The sequence below is a fragment of the Penaeus monodon genome, chromosome 7, assembly GCF_015228065.2.
Source record: "Penaeus monodon isolate SGIC_2016 chromosome 7, NSTDA_Pmon_1, whole genome shotgun sequence".
NCBI classification, from domain to species: Eukaryota; Metazoa; Arthropoda; class Malacostraca; order Decapoda; family Penaeidae; genus Penaeus; species Penaeus monodon.
The window spans coordinates 34,576,066-34,586,684 of NC_051392.1; the positions used below are offsets into that span (position 1 = coordinate 34,576,066).

Here is a 10,619-nt window from a genome sequence, read left to right on the forward strand (position 1 = left end):
AGGACACAGTTTGTAGGTTTCTTTTCATGAAAATGTATCTAAAATTGTTCCCACCAAAGTACAGCCGACCTTTGAACACCAGGATGGAGATCACTTGTATATCAATGCAAGGCCAGTTCGATATAGGATGAACTTCAGAGAAATCACACGTCTACTATGCTGAATATTGTAAACAAATCTAGATTAGTACATTTAACTTACTTTTTCATATATATACTCATGTTCAGATACATTAATACTTAACATATTATATTGAGTGTATGCTATAGATACCTAAAGTTACTTTACATCCCCCTTCAGGAATATTTTGATACTTTATTTTCTCCAGTAAAATTCTTTGCAATAATATAGAACAGAAATGTACTACACCATACTAGACAAACCCCAGTAACTGCTTATAACAAAAATGGCTTGTTTGAACATAAGTTGTTACTTCATGAGTAATTTCTCTACCATGTGAGCTGTTACTCTGGTAATTACAAAGTAATGTTTTATTAAGGATAAAAGAAAACACATACAAGAAAATAAAATGGAAATCTTTATCTTGAGAAATACAGAAATGTATGACAACAGAAATATACAAATAATTTGTAATTTGCCTTTAGTTGTGGTATAATTACACCAATGTCTACAGAGGGTAAATCTACCTTGCAATACACACGTCAAAAATAGCTGTGTATTACTAAAACTCCACTCTTTATCACAGCACCATTATAGAGACAACAACAAAAAGAAATGTAGAAATCTTGGATACAGTAATTCAGCATTACTAAACGAGACCACCTGAGATAAATACAAAAATGTAATAAGTACACATTCAACTGCTTATTACTCAGAGACAAAAAAAAAGGAATGTTCCATTAAAAAAAAAAACTTGCAAAAAGAAGACATCGAATGTCATGTTAAGGAATGCAACTGTATAAATATAAATATATGTATATAATTTTCCCTGTATGCTTCCTTCATCATCAGTCTATTCAGAAATCAATGATTAACACCTTTATATGCCATTGTAAAAAAACTGTAAGAAAAAATGCAATAGTCAATGTCATATATGTTCTTCTTTTTCTCTTTCAGCTTTTCTACCCACAATAATCCTCAACAAATACAAACTATTTCCTTACTTAAGTTTCAAAAGTGGGAAACAGCCTAAGGAGAAGGTGGTATCCGCAGGGCATTTTGTGGTGAAGATAAATGGTCCCGTCTCTTTCTCTCTCCAGATCTCTTTCGAAGCCCGAAAAGAGGAAGATGAAGATGACGAGGAGTCACCCTCGCTCCTCTCCTCCCCCCTCTTCCCCCCACTGCTCTCTTCCCCCTTTCTTGAAACTACACCTTCACTTCTCTCGCTAACCTCACTCTGTCTCTGTCTGCTCGCATCTTCAATTTCCATACCTTGCTTGCTCTTATCACTTCTTGTCTTGGCAGTGTTTGGGCAAGCTTCGGCAACATCTAACACCTCTATGACATGGCTGTCGTCAAGGTCGTCGTGGCTAAAGCTATAGATAATGCCATCTACCATGCACACATTCACTGGTGGTGTTGCAAAATGGCCAAAGTAAGATATTGTGTGGCCGCCTTCTGGTAAGTACTGGTATACTTTGGGTGAACAGTTGTCTGCCGATGGAAATAAAATGAGATAAATCAGTAAGAAAATACTAATCATAAAAGAATTTTACAATGACTTATGTGACTGTTTTACCAAATCTTTTATGATTGGAATGGCTTCTGCTCTTATTAAGGACCCAATGCCACATCTGTTGCATTGTACTGTATTCAAACTAAACTGCAAAATCGAAATAAAAATCCTACACAAAATGATCCAGCTTCAAACAATACTTGTCTACTAATATATTTCTTCTGTATAACACATTTCAATTAATTTTCAAAAAAAAAAAAAAAAAAAAAAAGTATAATTAAAATATATTCATACATCAATAATGCATCAAGTATTTTATCTAAACTACATTCCCTTTAAATTTCTCATTGTACATAAGCCTTTAACATCTGACAAGTTAAGATTTGCAAATCTGTCAATCCAAAAGCTTATTCTAATGCACAAAAAACACTGGATCTCAAGAGATAAAAAATACAGTAAAAATATTTAAAACATGTAAATATCTTAAGAAACTAACTAAATAATAACATGAAATATGAAGTAAATATAGTACTTTTACTTTCATTAAAAAAATAGGACCATATGAAAAACCTTAACTGGGCAAAGCAATAAATGTGGCCTTCCTACTTTTACTCTCTCTTGTGTGAACAGTAGGTATCATCAAGCCTCTTTGTGGATGTATCACTCTTAAGTTTTGTAATTTACAATATTCTTTAGTTTTAACACAAAATTTAGCCACTTCTTTGTGAAAAGTACATGGAATTTATTTTTTTGTTTATACACTAAAGTGGTTACTAAATTAAGCGATGATTGGAGCCAAGTGCGCATGAATCCTAACATATTACATGCGTACACTTATATGCACTGTGCTTAGAATACTTACCTATTTTCAATTTCTTAAACAGTTAACATGCATTTGCAGTGAATATTTTTATGACTTAAGCACATTCAATGGTCCACAGAACCCATGAGTTTTGGAACATAACCAGTGTTAAGGGTCCACCGTGTTATATCTAATACAATAAACAATTAATAGTAATCAATAAAACAATGAAAATAAATAAATAAAAACCCATAATGTAGAGGAATCCTATCTACCACAATCTCAGAAACAAACATTAGAACTTACCTATGAGATACACTGCATTCTCCCAGGTAAGTGCAGCTCTATAACCTTGCTTATTGGGCGATCTAACAGGTATGGCAGACCATTTCTTCATCTTTGGGTAATATGTAAGCAGTTGCATCTCCTGTGTGAATACCATCAGCCTGCCTTTGAAGTTGCAGACTGCACCATGACTTACACAATGGGGCATGTCTGGACATCGTAGCCATTCACCTGCAAAGTAAGCATGATGTTTTAGCCTCTGTGAATTAAAGGGCTTTGTATATAACTTATGTGTTTAAATATACTTTTTACCACTCTCTGTTTTAACATAACAACATTTCCAGACAGCTTATTCCTTCTCTGGTACAAAAAATCCAAAAAAGTAGCAGCTCCTTACTTACCAGTTGTTGTGTCATACGCATCAACGGAACTTTGCACAACTCTGTATTTCCCGTATCCTCCCAGCAGATAAATGACTGAATCAACAACACATATCATTTGGTGCCTCCTTGGCTGTGGTAACCTGTATGGAGTGGAAAGTTCTATATTTTCAAAAACCTGTCCTTCAGCATTATCCATTAGCAGTACATCATTATCATTGCATTTAGAGTTCACAAGAGAAAATATTGTATTGATCTTAAACACTAGAGACAAGATAAGGCAAAAGATCAAGCAAAGTGGAGTTACTCTCTCAACATTACAAAAGAATTTCTGCAGTTTCTCTTAAAGCATCTCCCTTCTCAGTGTCTGTTTTCTTTTTATTCAATCCTATTCAAGTTTACATATCAGAATAATATAACAAACTAAATAATATACAATACATATTCCAAATCATAATGATTTGATTATGAATTTACAAGATAAGTCATAACAAAGAGAACTCACGAGTTTTCAATAATCCATTTCCGCGAGGCTGTGCTATATCTCCAGACAGATTTGTTCCAGTTGCCATTACCAAAGAGGTATTCACCACCAAAGATGTAAATGCTAGGACCTGTAATGACAATCTAACTTTCAAACTGACTGTGACATAAAATGTATAAGCTTAATTTGTTTTTCTTAATCTTTGCAATTTATAAAATAAAAGATTCTGCTTCAGATTCATAGCAAAGGCAAACTGGCAAATAAAAAGAAGGCATTTTTCCTAAAACTGTTGTGTCAGCAGTATGTAATTACCAAGGCAGCACATATTAACATTAAAATAATTAACATTTAAACCTTATCTCAGTTACCTATTATAAAACTCATTCAAAATAACTGATGTCTAATTCAAGAGGGGATGAATATCCAAAACATTTACTTAGCTTTACTCTACTATGAACATCTCATACATAAATATTAAAGAACAAAATAACGACAAGAAATACTCAAGAAGATGCAATCTTGAGTAAATATTTATGTACTCATTGTATATTCTACATAAAATAAAATTCTACATTCAAATATCAATTTTTATATAGAGTTTTACCTGCCAAAAGATTTTCGTAAATAAGCGTGATTCCGGCCTACTTACCGAGAGAGCAAACCTGATAGCCAGAGCAGTGGACAGGCCCCTCACACAGCTTGGACAACACCAGTTCTTCCATCATCTTGTTTGTGGTCGGATTAAATGAGTATATGACTGGAATCAATTCTGCATTTCTGACCCTAGAGGATGTAATGTCATATTCCTCTTCTTCTTCGTTGTCGCTGTTCTTGGCTTTTTTCTTCTTGCGCATAGCCGCAGAGGACCTCTTGAAACCCACCACGCAGGGTACCTGGGGAGGGCTTCGCCGGGGCCTATCCAAGATGCTCTCCACTGATCTCATGGTATCCTTGTCGATGCGAATCTCATGAGTTTGACTCAGGCACTGCTCGCCTGCCTCCGCTGCCACCGCTGCCTCCTTAGCTGCCTGCTGTAGGATCTTATTTGTTTCTGAGGAGAAGTAGCTGATCTCTCTGCCTCTTTCCTTCTTCAGGGTCTGGAGGCCTTCCAGCAGCTGTACCGCCTCTAGGTTCTCACTCACGCACGGGTAAAACAGCATGTTGGATATATCTTGCACGGTCAAGGCTTGGAAGTCGAGGCACAGCAAAAGCTGCATCAGGAAGGGGCTCTTCTCCACCTCATTATCCTTTGGGGGAATTTCAGAAGCTCAAAAAATGGATTTGGTACTGAGAGATTGACTGCATGGATGAATAAATGAAAGAATAAGGAGATGAAGAAGTCCAATTGTATTAATGAATGATCAGTACATTTTTTTTTTTAACAACAACGTAGTATATATAACACAAAGAAGATCCAAATCAAACACCGACATAACTCTAAGCTCACTTACAGCACTGCGTTACTCTAAAAAAAAGAGCATAAAAAACACATGCTTAACACAGAAAATGGATCCATTTACCTCAATCCATGAAACAACAGCTTCCCACACAGCCCATTCTCCCTCTGGCCCTGGGTACAGTGCTGGGTTGCTTATGTAGTCAATCAGTTCTGGAAGCAAGAATACTCTTTGCTAACCTTAGGGTCTGGGTTTTCTTTAATGACAAAATCAGTTCTAGTTCTAATTACTGATAGACACTATTTGAGAACTTGAGTAAAAGTAAAGAAATAAAAAATTGATAAAACAAATTAACTTCTTTATCTTACTAACAAATGTATATACATCTTATCAAAACTAAGGCAGTGACTTCCTGACTGAAGAAAAGTGTCACATGACCTTTAAGAAAACTAAAATCACAGTGTATAACATCTTACACTAAGAATATGTTAAATAGCTTCAGCAAGTATTTGCATAACTTGTAACACAACACATAACTTGCCATGCCATAATTACACCAAATGTAATGGCTTATACATATAACACACAATATATATTTCAGTTTCTCTCCCTATAAAGTACTGTCTGTCACCTCTTAAAGAACAATATGTGACAACTGCTGTAATATGGTAAGATCATCATCCACAGTAATGATAAAGGCGTAAATTAAATGCAAATTATTATATCAATTCCCAGATGTTTGCACAAATATCATTAATTCAGTGGGGGGGGGGGGGGGGGGGGGAGTAAGTGCATGCATCTGTACACACTCACAGACACACACACACTTATTCTGACTTTGCAAATCTTCAACTGCTGTTATAGTAGGACAGTCACTGAACAGTCCTTTTTAACACCATTATTGAGAACTGTTTATTTTCTTAATGATTTATGTTTCTTTCTACATATCTATTTGTGCAGATTATAAGCTATTTTTCATTGCCTAAAAAAAAATTAATTAATTAATTAAAAAAATAATAATAATAATAATAAAAACTTTCTTCCCTTTATATAAATCTAAAATAATTTTTGATAAAACACACAATTCAAAAATTCAATCTCTTCTAAAACTGCCTATATTGCAAAAACGTTAAATAAGATACAGCCACTAAGATGGCTAATACATAAAGCTAAATAACACACATGGTCATACATAACAACTGATTAGCCAAAGGAACAGAATGAATAAATAAAAGTACGAGGCTGTGTGACACAGCTTGAGGCTAACAGTCGATTGAGGAGCCTGGTACACTGGCTTGCAACAAAGATAGATTCCTATAGACAGCCTGGTGTCACTGGATCAACTGCAAATTTTCCCATTTCCTTATTAGAGTGTTTTAAGTCTCTTTATTTCTATCCTGTGCATAAACAATTCACTGAGCTTTTCTATCCTTTGGGGGTTAGACAGATGACCTCCAGTAGCACCTTACAAATACCCTTCAAAATCATACCATTAATAGCTAGCTGATGGAACTGGGGTTTCTTGCAGATCTCAGGGAAATTCCAGACAGCCATCGTGAGCGCAGCCGTGGCTATGTTTTGCAAGCCGAGGGTTGTTGTGACCAGGTAGACTTCGAGGCATGCATCACACGAAAGCGAGGCAAGGACCTGCTGTTCACATTCCTTCTGTACCCTGCCAAACTGCAATGGCAATGCACTTCATTAGGGCTCTCAAATGGGCATAATGCACTCTTGAATCATCAGACTAGATGATGATATGCAAACAAATGCAGAAGCTTACCTTATGGAAACAGAATGCAATACTGAGCAGGTATGAAATTTTGCACCATTGAAGCTTAAAACTTGAAGAGAAAAACACAAATACACCTTAAATAAACTTAGTAAATTTGCTGGCTAAGTTATTATTGGCTGAAATTAAATAAACACTGTCACAGCTGGGCCCACAGTAGTTTTATATATATATATATATATATATATATATATATATATATATATATATATATATATATATATATTTGTGTGTGTGTGTGTGTGTGTGTGTGTGTGTGTGTGTGTGTGTGTGTGTGTGTGTGTGTGTGTGTGTGTGTGTGTGTGTGTGTGTGTGTGTGTGTGTGTGTGTGTGTGTGTGTGTGTGTGTGTGTGTGTGTGTGTGTGTGTGTGTGTGTGTGTGTGTGTGTGTGTGTGTGTGAAATGTCTCTGCACATAGATGGCTCTGCTAGTGCTTAGCCACAAAGGAGTCAATTAGTAGACCTTGTGACCTTACCTAATTTCTCCTTTCCTTGAATTGGCGGGAAAAACATATTTTTTACTAATGCTATGAATATCGATGGTGTTATTTTTATCATAAACATGATAATTATTACAATGTTATAAACATTAGTAACAGCAAAATAAGATAACGTAAAATACTTTTGTAAATCAAGGAAAAGGGTGAACGGGCGAGACAGGAAGTACTCGTGACTTAGTACAGGTGTAGCCATCTATGTGTAAAAACAATTAATAAAGTAAAATCATTGTGGGCATGGCAAGTACACACACTGCCCATCAGCAATGGTTAAACAAGACCCAGCTGTATAAGTGTTACTCATCCCGCTAATTTAAGATTAAAAAAAGAGGGTTAAATGTTCTCTCTACCTGAAGCATAGCCGCAGTCTGAAGCAAAGCCAATATACTATCTGGAGATACAACAAATGTGTCTGTTTCTACATACTGTAAGAGAATTTGTAGGCAGTCAGCATCTATATCCTGTAAAAAAAAAAATATATATATATATAAATTCCTTATAGGCCTGTTTATATGCTTCAATATCTATATAGCAATTATATAAAATTCAATGCCTTGATATCACAATCAGTCTTCTTTATTTGAACCATAGAAATGTACTATGAAAAAATATATATATAAAATGACAACCCATTTAATCTGAGATAAGCAAAAGGACTCAAATCAAGGGAAAAAGTAGGATATATGAACAATGTGGCATTTACTATGTGTCAGAGAGAAAGGAAACAGAAAGATATCGAGAGATTCCATGCCACTGAACCAAAATTTCATCCACAGTTTACCTGCAGTTCTATTGTAGTCTTCCCTCTTTCCTTAAAGTTATTGGAAAACATAGCTCTGAAATAATCACTTGCTTCAATCAGCTTTTGCTTGGAGCAGTGGAAAGAGCGTTCCTCTGCTACCAGAGTAATTCCATCTTCGCCTGACACTGGGTTCCCTTGACGGAATTCTGTTCCTCCGCCCTCCATGGTCTCCATCGGTTTTGAGCTCTAAAATGAAAAAAAAAAATAATAATAATAATAATAATAATAATTAATTAACTGGACTGAGACTTTCTTTGCCTTGAAATATAATTTGCATTTTTTCTTCTAAACACACACACACACACACAAACACACACACACAAACACACACACACACACACACACACACACACACACACACACACACACACACACACACACACACACACACACACACACACACACACACACACACACACACACACACACACACACACACACACACACACACAAACTAGGTTGGAAACATTTTACAACAAAACAAATAAACATGAAAGACAAATGCCAAATTCTGAGGTGTAATACGTATTTTTCTATTTTTTGAATGGTCTTGTAGTATTTCAAACTAATCTAGCCTTCATTTAATTCACAGATGAAGTACAGTTACGATATCTTTTCAGATAGCTGGGGAGGGAATAAGCATTTGGGAAACTACTGGGTAAAAGTGAATAATTGGGGAAAAATTTTCAGTATGTTCACTATTTTTTCTCTCTCTCTCTGTTGGCTTTCCCATTTTGTTTCAATTGGTTTCCCCCAAATACATCGTCCGCAACTCTTTCATCCCTTTTATCAATTTCACGTCATTTTCTCTTGGTGGTGAAGGAGTACATATGACTGAGCACCTGGGAATATTGAGATTTTCATCCTCTCTACTTCCCTTAGTTTGCAAAGGATATGCCATGAAAGAAAAGTGTCTTAGAATGATACTTTCTGTTGGAAAGCAAGGTCAGATTCTAAAGTTCCAGTGTTAGGTCTCATTTCCAGTGATACCTATAATAATAATAATATTCATAACAATAATGTAACAGTGCTGAAAATAATAATAACAAAAATAAAACAACAAAGTAACAACAACAACAACAATGAAGCAATATTTGTATACAAGCAGACAGCCAGACAAATATAAATTAAATTAAGCAGATTTTCAAAAACTTTGATAACCTGAATATCTTTTATAACCATTATCTTCAAAGGTGTAACCAAATCTCTTTAAAATTTGAATCCAAAAAGCAATTCCTAATACATCATAACTAAAATGAATGGAAATAAATAATGACAAATGATGTAAATGCTGAAAAAAAGGAAAATATAATAAAGAATAGAATAAAGAGGAACTGAGAGGGTAGATGGATGACTAAACAAAATTTTTCCTCTTCGCTGATGCTTCTTGCTGACTTCTCTTTCTCCTAATAATCAGAAATTACACCTCAGATCCATGTTATCAAGCTCTTATCTGACGTTTTCATGAGATAAGGGAGAAAATAATTATCTCTCAGGTTCCTCTTTTTTTTCTTCTTCTTCTTTTACAGGGTTTTAGACTGCCGATTTTATATGATATCTATTAATTTTTGTCTTTGTAAGATCTTCATGTGTCTTAATATGTAGTACTTCTTAGCTAGTGAATGTTCTGCACCTGTTATTAAAAAGAGACATATTGCGATTAGTGTTTTATATTCTTTTTAATGCTTCCAATAATTTTCCTCTGTGTAAGTTAAATCTTGGGCACTGGAGGGTTATTTTATTTATTTACTGAAAATCTGTTGCTGTATCAATAACTAAGATGGGACTTGGGGAGCGAAGGCCCCAAGTATAGCATTATGATAAAGTATTGTGGCAAAAAAGGGGTTAAAATGAGTTAAAATCAGGACAAAATGGGTTAGATGTCAGAGGTTGTAGTGTATGGTGGTGAAAAGGGTAAAGAGAGGATAACAAATGCTCTAATTTTGTTTTGCTAATGTTGCAGGGATGGTACAATCTATTTTTCTAAATTGTACATCACAAAAGGGATTACACTTGTTTTTTTTTTGTAAGGCTTTTGTTCTAGGCAATGTTTTTTTTTTTTTTTTTTTTTTGTGTGTGTGTGTGCACCTAATTGTGTATTTTGCATGAGTTTGTGTGGATGCAGGATCACCATGGCAATAAATGCAGTAATCTACATTCTTTATAACTGTTCAAAATGGCTACGTTTACTGCATCGTTTTTTGTTTTTACAGATCATAATCCCATTGCCATATCTGAAAGTATTTAGGGAGTGTAGAGATTTACAGAATATGATGTATGCCCTATTGCATCATGCTAACCCAATAATCCAAACCTAACATTTCCTGCCTTCTATTTATTCCCTAGACAGGGGAGAAAGCCCCCTAATACCCTCCTTTATTAGCACTTCAAGCCAACTAACAGAAAAAGGCGACAGTAAGAACTGGCCTTATTCTCTGAGCGGTGAAATGGCAGCGGATATTTTAAATGTGAGGCCGCACCAGCGGGTTTTATACTCTATTTCTTATGCTCTATAAGATGGAAGTGTTTATTTCCTTCCCTGTGCCTTC

General features: G+C 35.1%; 1 protein-coding gene across 2 annotated transcripts in view; it reads right to left on the bottom strand.

Moving 5' to 3' along the window:
- Nucleotides 1-519: 519 nt before the first annotated feature.
- The window catches only part of LOC119575217 (kelch-like protein 6), a 10,447-nt gene continuing 347 nt past the window's right edge, over nucleotides 520-10,619 (bottom strand). Inside the window, exons 2-10 of one of the 2 annotated variants that reach the window (XM_037922716.1) lie at nucleotides 8,050-8,256; nucleotides 7,619-7,729; nucleotides 6,475-6,664; nucleotides 5,108-5,196; nucleotides 4,237-4,834; nucleotides 3,609-3,717; nucleotides 3,125-3,246; nucleotides 2,745-2,954; nucleotides 520-1,614 (exon numbers count right to left, since the gene is read on the bottom strand). In XM_037922716.1, coding sequence (XP_037778644.1) covers nucleotides 1,121-1,614; nucleotides 2,745-2,954; nucleotides 3,125-3,246; nucleotides 3,609-3,717; nucleotides 4,237-4,834; nucleotides 5,108-5,196; nucleotides 6,475-6,664; nucleotides 7,619-7,729; nucleotides 8,050-8,256 — 2,130 coding nt within the window. In that variant the 3' untranslated portion in view covers nucleotides 520-1,120. The remainder of the gene's footprint in view (nucleotides 1,615-2,744; nucleotides 2,955-3,124; nucleotides 3,247-3,608; nucleotides 3,718-4,236; nucleotides 4,835-5,107; nucleotides 5,197-6,474; nucleotides 6,665-7,618; nucleotides 7,730-8,049; nucleotides 8,257-10,619) is intronic. The other variant, XM_037922717.1, reaches the window with a different exon arrangement.